This window comes from Mytilus californianus, unplaced genomic scaffold (assembly GCF_021869535.1).
Source record: "Mytilus californianus isolate M0D057914Y unplaced genomic scaffold, xbMytCali1.0.p SCAF_6, whole genome shotgun sequence".
Lineage (NCBI taxonomy): Eukaryota > Metazoa > Mollusca > Bivalvia > Mytilida > Mytilidae > Mytilus > Mytilus californianus.
This window is the reverse complement of record NW_026262712.1, coordinates 101,211,909-101,230,387: the sequence shown is the minus strand read 5'-3', so window position 1 is coordinate 101,230,387 and position 18,479 is coordinate 101,211,909. Positions and strand designations below refer to the sequence as shown.

The 18,479-nt window shown below is 33.7% G+C and overlaps 2 protein-coding genes across 4 annotated transcripts; one reads left to right on the top strand and one right to left on the bottom strand.

Annotated features, from left to right (window-relative positions):
• Positions 1-5,489: 5,489 nt before the first annotated feature.
• Positions 5,490-10,350, bottom strand: LOC127706762 (uncharacterized). Of its 3 annotated transcripts, none has more exons than XR_007984553.1 (3): positions 9,357-10,350; positions 7,146-7,369; positions 5,490-5,656 (listed from the first exon to the last, which is right to left on the bottom strand). XR_007984553.1 is itself a non-coding variant. In XM_052211432.1 (2 exons), exon 1 carries the CDS (start codon positions 8,615-8,617, stop codon positions 7,391-7,393), a length of 1,227 nt encoding a protein of 408 aa, XP_052067392.1. In that variant the 5' UTR covers positions 8,618-8,769; the 3' UTR covers positions 5,490-5,656; positions 7,146-7,390. The 3 variants fall into 3 exon arrangements, 1 of the variants encoding a protein (XP_052067392.1); XR_007984554.1 differs by lacking the exon at positions 9,357-10,350 and adding an exon at positions 9,029-9,343; XM_052211432.1 differs by lacking the exon at positions 9,357-10,350 and having other exon boundaries at positions 7,146-8,769.
• Positions 10,351-15,022: 4,672 nt separating this feature from the next.
• LOC127706697 (uncharacterized) lies at positions 15,023-17,967 on the top strand. Its single transcript, XM_052211355.1, has 2 exons — positions 15,023-15,416; positions 16,852-17,967. The coding sequence occupies exons 1-2, from the start codon at positions 15,023-15,025 to the stop codon at positions 16,875-16,877; spliced, it is 420 nt and encodes a 139-aa protein (XP_052067315.1). The 3' UTR covers positions 16,878-17,967.
• The last annotated feature ends 512 nt before the right edge of the window (positions 17,968-18,479 follow it).

Sequence of the window (18,479 nt, the reverse complement as noted above, 5' to 3'; positions counted from 1 at the left end):
ATGAAATTGTACTAAAAGGTTCCATATCACAAAGGGAAAGCTGGGTTTGAGTTTGGGGGTAATTGCCATAAACGTTTAGGAATTTGGGGCCAAAAGGGGCAAAAAAACAAGCATTTTTCTAGTTTCCAGACAATTATAACTTGTGTTCAAGTGTATGGATCTCTCTGAAATTGTACTGCAAGGTACCATACCACAAAGGGAAAGCTGGGATTGAGTTTGGGGGTGATGAATCATAAAGGGGTTCAAAAAATTTGGTGGGGGGATTTTTTTTCCTTTTTTTTCTTTAAAATTTTTCCATTTTAAATTGGTTATTTCTGATTTATATATAAAAGCAAATAATAATGATATGGTTTGAATAGGTAAATTAAAAATTGCTAAGTTCTTAGACCACATTCATTCAGTGTCAGAAACCTATGCTGTGTCAAATATTTAATTACAATCCAAATTCAGTGCTGTATCAAGCTTGAATGTTGTGTCCATACTTGCCCCAACTGTTCAGGTTTCGACCTCTGCGGTCGTATCAAGCTGCTCCCCAGCGGATCATTTTATTTTTAAAAGAGTTTTGCCCTCGGAAATGTTAAATTTATGGAAAATGGCCTCGTTAGCGCTCTCACGGGTACAATTCTTGCCAGATTTTTATAAAACTTATACTATAGGTTAATATCAGCAATATCTCAAACAAGTTGTATAATGGTGGACGATCGACTTTTTTGTCGAGCCTTCGACTTTTGTCGAAAAAGCGAGACATAGTGATCCTACATTTCGTCGGCGTCGGCGTCGTCGTCGTCGTCGTCGGCGGCGGCGTCCACAAATATTCACTCTGTGGTTAAAGTTTTTGAAATTTTAATAACTTTCTTAAACTATCCTGGATTTCTACCAAACTTGGACAGAAGCTTGTCTATGATCATAAGATAATATTCAAAAGTAAATTTTGTAAAAAAAAAATTCCATTTTTTCCGTATTTTACTTATAAATGGACTTAGTTTTTCTGCCAAGAAACATTACATTCACTCTGTGGTTAAAGTTTTTGAAATTTTAACAACTTTCTTAAACTATCCTGGATTTGTACCAAACTTGGAAAGAAGCTTGTTTATGATCATAAGATAGTATCCAGAAGTAAATTTTGTAAAAAAAAAATTCCATTTTTTCCGTATTTTACTTATAAATGGACTTAGTTTTTCTGCCAGTTAACATTACATTCACTCTGTGGTTAAAGTTTTTAAAATTTTAACAACTTTCTTAAACTATCCTGGATTTGTACCAAACTTGGACAGAAGCTTGTTTATGATTAAAAGCTAGTATCTAGAAGGAAATTTTGTTAAAATTTTGTTCCATTTTTTCCGTATTTTACTTATAAATGGACTTAGTTTTTCTTCCAGTTAACATTACATACAGTCTGCAGTTTAAGTTTTTAAAACATTTATTAGATTCATAAACTATCCTGGATTTTTACAAAACTTGGACAGAAGCTACTTACAATCAAAAGATAGTATAGAGAGGAATATTTTTATTAATTTTTTTCCTCATTTTTGTTGAGCCTGTGATTAACAGCAAAAGTAGGCGAGACACTGGGTTCCGCGGAACCCTTACGAATTTTTTAAAAGAGTTATGACCTTTGGAAATATAAAATTTATGGAAAATGGCCTCGTTAGCGCTCTCACGGGTACAGTTCTTGCCAGATTTTTATAAAACTTATACTATAGGTTAATATCAGCAATATCTCAAACAAGTTGTATAATGGTGGACGATCGACTTTTTTTAAAAGAGTTATGACCTTTGGAAATATAAAATTTATGGAAAATGGCCTCGTTAGCGCTCTCACGGGTACAGTTCTTGCCAGATTTTTATAAAACTTATACTATAGGTTAATATCAGCAATATCTCAAACAAGTTGTATAATGGTGGACGATCGACTTTTTTTAAAAGAGTTATGACCTTTGGAAATATAAAATTTATGGAAAATGGCCTCGTTAGCGCTCTCACGGGTACAATTCTTGCCAGATTTTTATAAAACTTATACTAAAAAAAACTTTTTTTTTCCCCCGCGCACGCTTTTTATTTATAAATTGTTTTAAAGAACAACAAAAAAAAAAGTTTTTTTTTTAGTTATTGCCCCTGGGTATATAAAATATGTGCAACGCGGGGGACATTGGAACTTATTTAATTTTGGAGACGATCCACTTCATTTTTCCTGTCGGAGTTGGTGATACCGAGACTTTCCGTAAATGTCTAGTTATATATTTTGCCTTTCGATGGTACATCCCCTTCCAAATGGCGAAAAGGGGAGAAGAGATCAATGCCATTTATCTTTTTGTTTGTTTGTTTGTTTGATTTGAACTATCAATAACAAGTATTTTGTAACAGTTTTTTTAAATACCAAACAATTTCGCACGTTCTGCTTTCCTTTAATAACCCAATCAGGAGTGAAAGCAAAATAACATCTATCTTCACGACAACCATATTTACATATGTATATGTCAAAAGTTATATCGACGTCGTTGATGATATAATATACTGTCTTATGTGACCATCTAGCGTTCTACATTTTATGTTTTGTTACGCTAATGATTATCAATAGAAGAAAATTGGTCGATTTTTAAAAAAATCCCGACACGTTTTCCGTATTATAACCATTTTCACAATATGTGCCTGTATTGTCCATTGTCATCTGATTTTTTTATATCTTCTTAAGTTATAAATATTTTGAACTTGCATAAAACCCCATACATCCATCCAGTTTCACTGGAGTCAACAACCGATGCGTTCAATCTTTTTGTCTCGCCTTGTTGGAGTAAAAAACCCGAGACTTAAGTAAGCTGTGTATAGAGACTACAATTTGTTAAAGTTTGTGATTATGTCAGTTTAAGGGGAACCACTAATGGTAAATAAATGATATTTGGTATGCAGGGGGCGGGTGGGGTGGGAGAGGGATGGTGTGACGAACAAACGTTTTCCTGATTTTATCAAAAACAATTTATTTGATTTTAAAAAAAACTCAATGATATATATCCCCAACAAGCTATTTGCTTTCTTCTTCCTTCTGAAACAATTTGTTTTTCTTCAAGGAAAATTTGAATCAAACAGATAACCTCAACACACACCAACCTATAAAGTAACGGTAAGTATCTTAAATGTATCAGATCTTGCCTGTTCAAATTAAATTGGCGCAAATGATTTTTTTTTTTTTTTTTCAAAATTGGCGCAAATGTCATACGCCCAAAATAAATACTAATATAAGTATCGGACTTATATTGCAGGCACTGTAACAAAGTAGATTAAACATATATAATTTGTACACTCAGAGGCACTGCAACAAAGTAGTTTAAACATATATGATTTGTACACTCAGAGACTAGTCGAGTATAAAGCCAATTAAATAGAAGATGCACTTTTTTTTTTAAATATTAACTGATAATTATCATACAACTGATTACTTATCATACAAGAGACACCAAATTTGTCTTTACTTTCTTTTTTAAATGGATATTAATGATCATTAATATATTCAGACATTCGAAATAAATTATTAAAAAATCTTAGCTGGCTCTCAAATGAATATCCATTAAATATAGAACTATTAAAGGGGCATTAGCTGTCAAATACATGTTCACCGATTTGATTTATACGATACTAAAACGTATATCCAAATTACAAAAAAGTCTTCCGATAAACAATTAACAATGCATGGACTCAATAATACGTATTAACAGTTGGTGCATGTGTATTTTTGTCTAGAAGTCATCCAATTAACCATCGAGATGATAGATATTGTGAAACAAGTTTTACAAATTTACCCTTAGTGGTAGGACAACCGACCTTGTGAGACCCTAATGGGTAGTCAAGGTCGTTAACATCTCTTACACAAGTAAGTTAAAAAATATGTTTCCCGGTTGTAGGTGCGTTTGATTTGTCAATTTCATTTCAATCAGTTACAAGGGGCCTCGGTGGCCGAGTGGTTTAAGTAGTTACTACTGTACTCACTAGCCAGTCAACACTGAGGTTGTGAGTTCGAACCCCGCTCGTGCGGGTGCACTCGACTCCAATCTTAATTGACTAGGAATGTCAGTTTTCCTATCGAAGGTCGGTGGTTTTCTCCGGGCACTCCGGCTTCCTCCACCATATAACTATAATAATTGAATCCGCCCAAAGGAATGGTATTACCTTACCAACGATATTATTTTTACCAAGAGTTACACACTCAAGTCATTGTGATCATGTTTTGCGTTTATTAGAGGATGGGACAGATTTCTTATGGTTTAAATGGCCGGTAAAAATGACCACATACATTCATATCGTAATCTAAGTTAACATTTTTTTTTTGTGTTGTTTCTTCTAACAAACTAATTTTCTGTTCAAATTATGTTTATGTAAAGTTCAAAGTATGTTTATGTAAAATCATATCAAATGTATGCACGCTCTAAAAAGGGTGGTAAAGGGTTATATTCGTGCAACGTTTTTTTTTTCCATTTTTATTTCACGTGCAGCCGTGAAAAAGGTTCGTCATTCACCGTGTTTCCTGAAATCGGTAAAACGATCAACATGCAAGAAATTTTTAATTGTTCGTTCATCGTGAAATGGCCATTTTATTTCGCGTTCTTCCGTGCAGTACCCCCCCCCCCCCCCTAGCATTTTACCTATGTCTTATCGAACATCTCTGATTTGCATCTGATCTAATTTGTATGTTATCTAATGTGTATGTTATCTAATGTGATATAATGCTGATTCTGATGCATGGTCAACATATGGTTATATTACATATAGAATAATACAGCATGCGATACGAATTTTGCCATGTATCACCACGAGAAATCAATATCAGTCCCGAGGGCTGATATTGGTCGATTGGTTATACAACATACGATAAGGATTTTGCCATGTATTGATCTGTTTATCATATACTTTAATAGAATCAAATTCATGATATAAATAACAGATCCGTGATTTATCCTCTTTTTCAAATCGTAGGAAACTATGAGAGAGACAATGATGATTTTCCTGTAGTTTTCCAGCTGACTTAGATTTTTTAACATGAAGTATTGCTAATTAATACAAATGCTTAGAATAGTTATTTAAAGATTCCATACTTTTATTACCTCAGTTCGATTGCACCAAAGTTAACACACAAACATGTACATGTACTTTTAAACCAACTACTAGTGAAGAGAGAATGGGACTTTGATCATTTTCCAAACGAAAATTTCTAGTCTGAATCAGTGTCCTAAATGACATATTTTCTCTTGCAAGTAGGCCTATTTATTTGAAATTCTAATTAAATGTTGTTAGATTCGTATCATGCCAGGAAATACAGCAACTGGACGTCATATGTCCAACGTTGACACCATTCGATATATGATATCATGCCTTATGTTCTAATTCACTTGTTCAGACGAACATAAAGTATTTATGTGCACATCGCTACTTAATTTCTGAAACCTACTTCAAACCCAAACTGTATACTATATCATTCTTGGTATAAAATAAGAAACACATTTCTGATTTTGTCCAGCACGGTGACCATGTCATTTTATTAAACATTATACAAGCTAAATCATCATTTCACTGTCCACAAAAACATTGGATTCACTGAATGCAAATACACATGTACGTAACGTCCACTAAATAAAATTTTGTATGGTACACTGGCCTTACAGAATATCTAAAAATAAACAATTATCATAATTAGTACACATCCAATTGATCTCTGAATTACATTACAATTCTACACTACTGTAAATATGTCTACACTGTAGTAGTAATCAACGTGGTCACCGCCTAACCTCGATAACTGAAAAAACGTGATCCTTTTCTTATATACTACCCGCGAAATCCAAACCGGTTCTTACCCTAGGTACTACGCGACTAAAAATAACTACGCGTAGAGCACATAAATATATTTATGTTCTAATTCACTTGTTCAAACGAACATAAAGTATTTATGTGCACATCGCTACTTAATTTCTGAAACCTACTTCAAACCCAAACTGTATACTATATCATTCTTGGTATAAAATAAGAAACACATTTCTGATTTTGTCCAGCACGGTGACCATGTCGATGTACAAAGAAAGCAGTGGTTATAAACCAAGATTTTTTGTAACAGATAAACGCTTTGTCATATCTTCAGACACATAGCCATCTTTTGCCAAGTCTGATTTCCAGCGGCCGTGTATCTTAAAAAGTCTATCTGATATACCGTTTCTAGCTGCCATGGTAGCCCCGCCTGAACGAAAGCTATGTAAGCCGAACTCTTTTTCGGAACATCCGATACTATGAAGAGCCTCTTTTATCACTTCTCTTGCTCGTGTATATGATAATTTCTCATTCTTAGAGCGTAACATAAATATATTGGATTTTCTAAAAAATGTTAATGACCTAAAAATGTACATATCAGAATTCATCTCTATTTTAGCTTCCGCCAAATAGGACTTTAAAATTTTTACAGGACACAGAGGACTATCTAAATTAGCAATATAAACATTCTTTCCTTTTCTATAACAATCAGTTTTACTCTTTTCTATAAAAATGTCTGCATATTCGACAGTAAAAGAAATATGTTTGGCCTTAATATTACATAGTTCATTATATCTGAAAAACCCAGTGTAAGCTAAATCACACATGCACAGTAAACGCAAATCTTTAAGTGATCTCGACTTCTTGTTATAAAAATTAAAAAGTTTTTTCATAATATCTGGATCTACTGGTGTCTTTTTCTGAATCGGTCTAGATAACATACGTTTAGATGCATCGAGTATACTTCTTACCAAATCTGAATCACAAGGATTCTTTACGCCTGCAATATGATGCGCCCACTTAATACCGTAAAATGCGGCCTCAACGACACTGCAATGGCTACTGGTATCTATTAGATGTTGCAAATATAAACTGACGTGTAATTCATTACACGGAAGTATCGAAGTTATCTCTGAATATTTGCGTGTCCATAATACAAATCTTTTGAAATATCCAATGTACTTTGATACTGTAGTGTTAGCCCTTGAATCTAGTACTGTTGATGAAAGTTTTTGAAAAAGTATTTTCAACTGTGGGTGAGAAATAATGTGACTCTGTTTCCAAAAACCAGTTGTAAAAATTTTCTGTAATGAAATAGTAATTAAACAGTAATAATACAATAAATCTATATTTACCTTGTAAATTCCTAATCCATTTAAGCGGTCCAGTGACCTTACTTGCGTAGTCCAGTGACTACAATACTCTTGGTCCAGTGACCATAACAAATCATATGTCCAGTGACAAACATAAAACAATAAACAAGTGCGAGTCCAGTGACGTTCCTATGCCAAATCATTAACAGTCCAGTGACCATCATTACCAAGTAAAAAACGGTTGTCCAGTGACCAACATGGATAATCTGTAAAATATATATATAAAATTACATATCTGAAGCATTTAATCTCACTGCTAAAACAGTTCCTTTAAAATCACCTTGAGCAAAAATAGAATTTACATTATGTCCGACAACAAATATTCTATTTGCCTCAAAAAACTCAATAACATCTTCAATATATGGTTTGTAATGTAAACCTTCCTCAAACAGTAACGACCAAAACGGCGATGAGGACCACTTTGGAACTATCAGAGTTCCAACAGCTCTACATTTGACTAAATGATTAATGACTTTAGCTGCCAGTGTTACTGGTGGTACTAACCAGTTATTTTCTTTATGCCAGTTACATGTAAATGAATCTATACTTTCTGAACCCGGATTCCAATATAAAGAATTAAATCTAGACAGTTTTCTATTTTCTATGTTGGCAAACCTGTCAATTGAGTGAGGACCCCATAAATTATCTACAAACTCAAAAAATTCATCTGAAGTCCCCCAATCGTCGATATCAACGATTCGACTTAAATAATCTGCTTGCTCGTTTTCTTCTCGTGGAATCCATTTTACATTTATAGAAATACAATTCACAATACAAGTATTAAAAATTGAAAGAGTCAAGTTTTGAAGTTCTAATATCTTGCTACCTTTTTCAATAACGCTCACTGCGTTCTGATTGTCTGTATAAAAACCAACCGAACTGTTGCATACTAAATGTGCAAATGATACTAAGCACAGCTCGATTGCTTTTACCTCTCTCCATGTGGAGCTTTTGACTTTTTCTGAATTCGTCCAGGATTTATACATTACATGCGTTGAGTTTTGTATAAAACCTCCTGCACCTATATCGCTAGCATCACTATAAATACTAAACTCATTTGCCTTTGGTAATAAAGAGACAGGCATTAGCAATTGCACGTTATTTTTCCAAAACATGAATTCAAAAATTAAATCACTATTGAAGTTAATGTCCATGCACTGATCCCAATCATCTCGTTCGTTAATCACAGCAAATGTAGCTCTTGTCATTATCTGAGTAACATTGTCGATTGCTGGAGTAAGAGATATAACCATGCCACAGATTTTTGCGAGTGTTCTAATTTTAACTTTACAAGGATTACTTAAAGCAATGCCTATGCATTCTTGCAAGTCCAATATTTTGGACTCGGGAATTTGCAAAACACATTTTTGTAAATCCCATATAAACCCCAACCATTTCAATGAATAAGAAGGGGACCAGATACTCTTCCCCTTGTTTGGAACAAAACCCGACATAATTAAATCTGATTTAACGATGTCTGCATGTAATTTACATACTTCACTATCATCAGCTAACCCTAATCCGTCGTCTAAATATACGACAATTTTAATACCTTTTCTCCGCCAGTGCGCGACTAATGGTCGTAATACCTTTGTAAATACATAACCACTCGATTTCAATCCAAAAGGTAAAACTGTAAATACGTAACATTTTTCAATCCCCTCAAACTTCCACGAAAAACCTAAATACTTTTGATGTGGAGCAAATATATCAATATGATGATACCCTGCTTTTAAATCAAAAAGGAATCCAAACGGAATTGTTTGTAATGTATTGTTTAGCAACTTTCACATTTTCGAATTTAACTTTGTTTACTAACACCATTTTGTTTACATGTCTTAAATCTAGTACAAGTCTATGTTTACCTTTTGCGCTGATTGCTACGGTCAGCGGGTTCACAACGTGCGGTCTGTTCGATACCTCTTTAACTAAACCGCCTTTGAGCAAATCTAAAATAGCTTCATGTACAAAAATTCTATTTTTTAATGCAGATATATTATTTTTCAAAAATACAGAAGTAGGTTCTTGTAAAAAAGGAATTTTATAACCTTCCTTGATTATATTATAAACAAAATCTGTTGTACAAATCTTAACCCAAAAATTTAAAGAAGCTCTTAATCTGCCCTTTACAGTTATATCAGAAACATCTTTTTCATATTCAAAGTAAGTGTCAATATTAAATTGTTCATGTACCTTAAAAATTTCTTGATTGTTTTCTTTAAGAAGGAGGTGCTCTGGGTACTCTGTTCTTGCTTTGTCTGCGACATTCTCTCGCCCAATGCCCGTAGAATCCACACTTATAACAGACGTCGGAAGGTTTTGCTGGGCTCTGCTGGCCTTGAGCTCCACCGGCAGATGCCCCTGCACGAAAGGGCTGCAAACCGTTACCGCCAGAATTTCCACCACTGTGCGCCTGTTGATACGACGAACCAGCCGCTTCTGCGGGTCTTTTTCTACCATGCTGTTGTTTATCCGTCTTAGCTGCCTTAATTTTCTTGACTGCCCTGCTATCCGCGGCCCTAATGCGTTTCTCATCTTCCGAATCACTCGCTAGCTCGTCAGATAAGTATTCACTGACCGTCTGCCAACCCCCTTCGGACTTATCCGCGATCCTTATATGCTTATTCCGTTTGTTCAGTAGCTCTTTGGAATCTTCTAAGTACGAAATGGCTTTATTCGGACGTTTCTTCTCAATACAAGATATAGCGGAATCTAAATTGTCCAGCACATCTACGTTAAGGTCAAACTGGACCTTGTTACCTTTGAATTTAAAGTTGTTTTCTGACTTCTTTACCTTTTTCGCTAAACTATGTGTCGAATCGTTTAGATTCTTCTCGAGCCCGGCGATTTTGTTGTTCATGTAGGTCTTCATTAGTGACAAAAGATCAGCATTAGACACATCTTCTCCCACCGTATCTTCAACCGTATCTTCATCCATATCCTCATTAGGATTCTTTTCGTTGTCGGACATGTCTACACTGTAGTAGTAATCAACGTGGTCACCGCCTTACCTCGATAACTGAAAAAACGTGATCCTTTTCTTATATACTACCCGCGAAATCCAAACCGGTTCTTACCCTAGGTACTACGCGACTAAAAATAACTACGCGTAGAGCACATAAATATATCTACGTGTGATACGGGCTTAGCTATGCGATACAGGGTAGATGTATTTAATACTAAATATACGATAATAACTCATATTATATCCCATATTTGAGCTGTTACTTTTGTATAATCGATATTGTAAATGTTTATTATGTTAATGATTGTACTGATTTTGCCAATAATTGGTCCTCTGTTGGAGATAAAACTGACCTTATATCTTATCTGTAACTCGGCAAATATGTTAACACTAAAACGAATTTGTCTTAGTAAATAAAAAAAGGTGTACTTAGTAATAAAATGTGAATGTTTTATTGCAGGTCTTCAACATAAGACATTGCCCAATAAAATATTTGGAAAGCAACAGTATACAAATAAACGTTTTAGACAGCTGCAAAGTTCTTGACGTAATTTAAAATTCAAAATCACGAACATAAGATGCATTTTTTGAGGGCATGCATTGTGACGTCAATTCACGCCATACATATAGGCCTTATTTGTTTGAAAATATTAAATATGTTTATCCTTATAATTTTTTCTTCAAACTATTTTTTAAATATACTAAATTTCATCTTATTTTGATCTAAATGTCATCGCATATTATAGAAATTCTTTGAATTCGTAATATTGACGCCGTATGCAGTATAGAAGAACTAACAACACTCACCATTAAATAGCCTAAAACTTTTCAATAATTTTCAAACAAGATTTTTCGTTCTCAATATGTTAATCATGTTGTGGAAACAATTAACGTCAGTACAAATTCAGCATACAAATGCAAGCTATAAATAAACTTTGCGCTTCTTTCGGTTTATACCGTCTTCAATTTCTAAAATTAAATGCAGTCGTATGCTGTTTGTCGGCAAATACAAATAATCGTTCTATTATCATTATGTATGATACTTTAAAAAAATATCGTACTAGTGGTCAAAGTTGGTCCCAACCAGCCTTAGATTCAACCAAATATTTTTCTCCAACTAAAAACGAAGTTTCTCAAGTTTCCCGTCATTGATTCTTATTTAGTTACCATTTTGACGTTTCCGCCAGGTTATCATGCAGGGTAAAAAAAATTAACGTGATTTCATGATTTTGTTTCAAATATGAGTATTTTTACTATTTCTCACTTTATAAGATCGGTATGCTTAAATCCGTTGCTTCAGAAACCTGTAATTTCGAAAAGCTTAAAAAATATGGATTGCTGTTTACTTTACATTTCAAAGTTCAAATATCTGTCCTCGAAAGATAGGCAAATTTTCGAATTGAAGTTTGCTGATTTCATATTTTCAGCCATTTTACACAATGATTGTGAGATAATATTATGAAAATTACCTTTTCTTGAAAACAAATGTTTGTATTAACGTAAAACATTATACTGCTCAGCATTGACAGCAAGCAGCCAAACCATCAGACTACCAATTTTTGTTACAAATTTCTGACTTCACATTTCGAATTCAGTTTTAAGAAAAGTGCATAAGGATTATGATTTTTTTGACTTATTAATTTGAAACCACGATATTCATCATATCCCAAATTATTATTTATATCATTTGTGATCAAATAAGAAGAAAAGATCCAAATCCGATATAGGATATAACGTTATACTCCAATGGTGACAAAGAGTCAGGATATTTAAACTTTTGTCTGGCCATGGTCAAATCAAGTCGTGAATAAATTTTGGCATTTGATTGTCCTATAGCATCAAATACATCATCTAAACGATGCAGCGGATGTTGCTGAAGAATTGATTGTTTGTTAAGTGAACGAAAATCAATGCATAGTCGCCAGGTGTTATCTTTTTTCTTAACAAGCACGATTGGTGAACTATATTCGCTAATTGATGGCTCTATTATATCATATTTAAGAAGTTCCTCAACTTGTCTTTGAATTTCTTGTTTAGTTGCTGGCGATGTCCGATAAGGACGAGATTTTACGGGCGGGGCATTTCCGGTGTTAATATTATAGACATCAGTTTTCCCTAATTCTTTTAAATTGGTTGCAAAGACATTCCTATTTTGGTTTAAAAATATAGTCAATTTTTGTTTTTGTTGATCTGTTAAATCAGCTTGTGATAAATCAAATTGAATATCTGTTTGATTTGAATTAGTTTGTACATAATTTATAGATTTAACCGTGGATTTATTTGTAGAATTGTCATCGTCTAAAGTAAATATATTACCTGTATCTACATCATTAATAGTAGATAAAATCAAACCGGACTTTAAAGTTATGACCTCATTTGTGGGATTTAAGATTTGTAGGTAACATTTGTTGTCACGATTTTTGATTAGACATCTAGCTGTTAGGAAATTGTACTTTAAAATTTTTGAGGGGTTCTAATAAGTAATTTTGATGCGGCAAAGCGTGAGACAATCTAACACAAACATTCATAATTGTATTTGGAGGAATGGTCGATTTCCTATAAACCCTAGCAAAACCTGGTGTTACTCTTATTACATTGATTGTAACTGAATCTTTAATAAAAGATAATTTATTAGTGTTCCAGTTTAAACAAACACTTTTTTCTTTGCAAAAATCTGTTCCTAATATCATAGAATGTCTTAAAGCTGGTATAATATAAAAATTTTGAGAAAGGACTACTCCACTTATTTCAAAATTTAATTCAATTTGACCTTTTACTGGGTAAGTAGCTCCACCTGCTCCAACTATTTTTTTAATATCTGAATGTAATAAACGATTGCTTGCAAATTTTGTTTTCAAGAATGTTTTTTCATTGATAGCAGATATTGTTGAACCAGTGTCCAGAAGTGCTTTAATTTTAATACCGCCAAAATTTACTGGAATAAGACATTGATGCATATCTGTAACAAATTGTTTTGATTTCGGATTTGAGTTTTCACGATTTGAACAATTGTTTTTAACCTTGTGCCATGGCGGTCGAGTAACATAAAACTTTCAGGTCAGGCCGGGTACATTGAAATAACGGATAATTAAGAGCAAAATAATCCAATAATGTGTAGTCTTGTTGTTAAAGAAATATACAAGTAAATTCACTAATCTATGATTTATTAAAATTCCATTCCAGGAAATTATTTACATTATATACAGTTTACAAAAATGCATAGTTCAAAGATTCATTGGTACATCACTTTCACACGGTTTCACAAACGGATTTCATTACATTCCGTATAAAAATAAACAACAGTGTCCAATACTGTGCACACATAAAAAACCACGCATAGTGTCCAATACTATGCGGACAAAACCACGCAACAGTGTCCAATACTGTGCGGACAAAAACCACGCATCAGTGTCCAATACTGAGCGGACAAAAACCACGCAACAGTGTCCAATACTGTGCGGACAAAATATTAAGAAATAATAGTAATTCCGAATCTATCAGTGATCTGCCAAGATGTACCTAGAATAACAAAATCCTTTTTAACGTTTCATAATGTATAGTTCCTTTCTCACCTTCAATTTCTCCCAAAACTGAAACAGAGGGCCCTTATATACATATTGCCACCAAAAATGCACCAACTATGCACCAAGAATTTGACCTAAATTCTACTTGTTTATCTGACCTAAATTGCCACCAAATATGCACCAAAAATGCACCAACCTATTTATACATAATAAAATACTACTCTAACTAACACATGCTAAAAGGCTATGACCTCTATGAAATTGGATACATTACACGCTACTGATAACTATGATACAAAAATAAAATGTTAAAAGAATGAAATAAATGACTTTAACAGATAAGAGAAATATTGTCTTATTTACACTCTATCACTTGTTTAACTTTGTATACCTGTCCAAAGTAGAAATTCGAACAGGCCTGGATTGCTATTGTGTTTGCATTCTTCTAGTAGATAGACAAGCTTTAGAAAAATGGCCCATTTTGTTACAAAGATGGCAAATGACACCGTTGACGGGGCATTGGGCCCTATTATGAGAAAACCATTGCAGTACAAACATCTACGAAATGATGTTTGCGATTGATTTTGATATCGAATCGATTGTCGAAAATTTTGATTGGCCGGTTGACGAGGATGCATCCTATTGAAATTTTGACGTGGCTGCTGATTTTGTGGTGCCCTATACCTATTTGATTGATACATAGTATGATATGGTGCTCTTGGGGTATAATAAACTGGCTGTTGTACATAAACAGGTTGTTGAGAAGGTTGATAGGACTGATTTTGGGTAGTAACTGGAATTGTACTATTCACATTAATATGTTTCCCTTAATGAATGAATTTCGTCTAAAACAGTTTGATTCATGGAATTTACAGAATTTACCATCGAATCAATAGCTTTTTCTGCCAAATTTGCGGCATGCCTAAATTCTTAAATATTTTTAGGTTCTTTTGTCATGACGATTGTTTTCAAATCAGCCTTTAAACCATTCATTGCTACGGCTAGCAATATATCATCCGATATATTTCTGTTAATAGCCAATTTTAATAACCTAGATAAGAAATCAAGTACAGACTCATTTCTTCCCTGATGTGTTTGTAAGATTGTAATGTCCAAAAGATGTTGTTTATCTTTAAAACGATCTTTAAAAGCAGCGATTAAAAAATCAAAATGCTGTTTCTTTGCATCAGACACCGTGTCATACCAAATTTTGGCATGACCTTCCAAATGAAAAGGAAATGACTCTGCACTCTTTTTCTTTGACAAATCATAAAAACTACGATATTGATTAAAATTAGTTAACCAAGTTCCAGGATTTTGAGTATTGTCACCTTTAAATTTTTCAATTTTCAAAATTGAAGACATTAAAAATGTTCGTAGAAGGTTGCACTGTCCTACCTGATGAATTGGTTGATATTGTCGTTGATATTGTTCCTGGTATTGTTGTGGTTGTTGCTCCTGCTGTAGCAGCTGTCGTTGTGACTGGAACAATTGTTGTTGACACTACTGTTGATGTTGACACTACTGTTGATGTTGACACTACTGTTGTTGTTGACACTACTGTTGATGTTGACACTACTGTTGATGTTGACACTACTGTTGATGTTGTAGATGTTACAGTTGGTGCACTTGTAGCCGTTGTAGCAATGGAAGCTGTAGCTAGTGTTGATGTTGGTAACTTAGGATACAATGACGCAAATTGCTGTGGCGTTTGTAAGAGCGGATTTACTGCAACAGGTGCCGGTTTCTTAGATAATGACGCAGGTATAACTGGTTTTTGTACGATGGATGGTCTCAATGGTCTTATAGATGTTGGAAGCGTAGGTTTTGCCCACGGTGTTTCAAAAGGATTGAACTGTGGATGGATAGGCGACAACTGGTGAAATGGCTGGTCGTCCACGTAAGGAATGGTGGTGTCGTTATCACAGTCGTCGGGTGTTTGACTTTTTTTCTGAAAGATGACGTGATGATTAGAAAAGATGTCTAAACCTTCGAAAGCGGATTCTAGTTTGTTGTGGATCTGTTGTTTACAGTTGTCAGGTGTCTTTCCTGGTTTAGTTGTTTTCTTGTTGCTAAACATGGTCCTCTACCATTATATTGTGTTGATGTTTTGTTGTTATTTTGTGACCCGACAATTGTAAAGCTCTGTGGCACAATCTAGGGGGAGGCTCACGGTAGAAGGCCGGAACCAACAACAGGAAAGAAAACCAAACTAGAATATCAAGAAACTCGCTATTAATATTATAGCGGCTTGATCAGTTTATATACTAATTTCTGAATGTCCTAGTAACATATTTTATATAAAATATTTTACACAGTAGATCTTACATACATATAAAACTAATAAACTGCATGAAATAAAATGAATTGCATTTTTCTATTACAATATACGCACTGATTTTTTTAAACTAAATTTCTTGAATTTTCCCCTTTTTCGTAAGGGTATAAATTATACACACTAAAATAATTTATTTTACAGATTTCAAGGCAACCAAGATCAGAAAGCAGTAAACAAATAATTAAAAACATAGTTACCTTATTTTGTACGCACATGAACTATGCTATAAACCCAAATTAACTATACTTTAATTTTATAAAAATTGATGGAAATCGTGTTTATTATTGAAGTAGACTCATAAATCTTACGAACTTTCATTTAAAAGCTTAGATACAATAGCATTTTTCAAGGGAAAAAAAAAAAAATTGTACAGAAAATTTTACATTTAAAAAAAATTACCCATACACCTATTCACATTTCTATATATCATTATAAAGCAAAAAGTCGTATTCAAGACAAGACCAGAACCATAACACGAGTTATAATAACAATGACGAATATGCCGTAGTACCTTTTGTCCTGCATATAACTTTTTCTAAAAGTATTTATATATATACTTCTGTGTTTGTCCCCCTTATTTGGCAGATTCCCACATTTTCCACATTGTGCATTTGAACCTCTCGTCTTTTTATAATTAACCTATCTATATAAATAATTAATTCACTGAATTATAGATAATCAATTCTGTCGAGTTGACTCGTAGTCAATGATATATCATATTATTTCTTTTATAGATTGTTTCCATAGATACTAAATATAACCGTATAGCGATCGATATTAGAATTGTAACATGTTGGAAAAATATATATATATTATAACGTTGATGTTTTTTGTTTAATTGCATCCTTTTTTTAATTTCAGTACACCAAAAATGTTGCAGACAATAACCAAAAAGACCTAAGTATTTGCTAAACTGACAAAAAATATGGATTTGAAGAGGAAATATGCCATAGGTGCTGTGTCATTAGTTTTAATTATTGCATGGATTTTAATTCCAAACAATATTCTACAGTCATTTAGTGATAAAACAACAGTTGTTTTGAATGTTTTTGGAAGCCGTCAGAATGCGCCGAAATTACCACTACATATACCTCCTACGGACCCTTTGGAACTTATTCGTAGAGACTGTGGTCAGCTGTGTGATACATCAAGAAAAGGATCACCAGGACCATATTTTGATCATATCAATGCAGATATTGACTGTCAAGCGATATTCAAAAACAAATATGTTGACCGTGGTCATGAGCTACCACATGCACCAAAAGCAATTCCAAAAAATCTGTTAATTGAATATACCATGAACAATCGTATACCAGTGAAGTATTGGTATTTTGATAATCAGTATTTAGGTAAAACAGCTAGACAACCTGTTTGGACAGAGAAAGGTATTGAAGACTGGATAATCAGTGCAAAGCAAGGTAGATTAGGCGGTAACTATGGTGCGGGAGAAACAAATGCTCTTAGAGATGCTTTGAAACATGCACCGGGAATTGTTGATGGTAGAGTTATGGTGATAGGTTCCGAAACTCCATGGGTTGAGGCATGCGTGTTAGAAGCAGGTGCGCGTGAAGTATTTACATTGGAGTATGGTCGTATTTCATCTCAACATCCAAAAGTGAAAACTATAGTTCCGTTTGATTTTCGTATGCGTTATCTAAACAATACTTTAGGAACATTTGATGCCATTGTTACTTTTAGTTCTATAGAACACTCAGGATTAGGGAGATATGGTGACGCATTGAATCCGTGGGGTGACATTATTGCCATTGCACGAGCATGGTGTGTAACAAAACCTGGAGGCTCACTTACTATAGGTGTACAGTATAATTATGATCATGAATTCCTTAGATTTAACGCTGACAGATGGTATGGTAAAATAAGATATCCATATTTAACTACAAATTGGAAACAACACTACATAGGCAAAGGTTCGCAGCGTGTTCATGTTTTTACGAAATAAAAATATGTTTTTTTTAAGTAATTCATTTTATTCATTTATACGTTGTATATAGAGCCAATATATATAGATAACATCCATGTAAACTATTCAATCCTTCGAATAAAATTTCCCTAAAAGGTTATCAATATTGCACTGTCGTAACTAAAGATCTTTGAATATAGTCGTTATCGATACTAAAATTGATTTTGTTTTGAATAAATTTAAACATAACTAAATATGTATTGTTCTACAGTTCTCAACACTTATGGTCATACATCCTGTCTATTTATAATTGTACTTTGGCAACGCACAAGGTCATGCTATACTGTTTATGACGTTTTTACACTAAATCCGTTGGATGTGACTGATTGATATTTTTGTCTGAGAGACCGCATAGAGGAATGTAAATATAATTCGTATGACTGCAAGTTGTGACAAAATACCGACAAAGTACATTCCGAGTCGTACTTATTTGTTGAATCTAATGAATTTATCTGCCAACACGTAGGTTGTAAGTTCGAACTCTGCACATGGCGGTAAACACCAACAA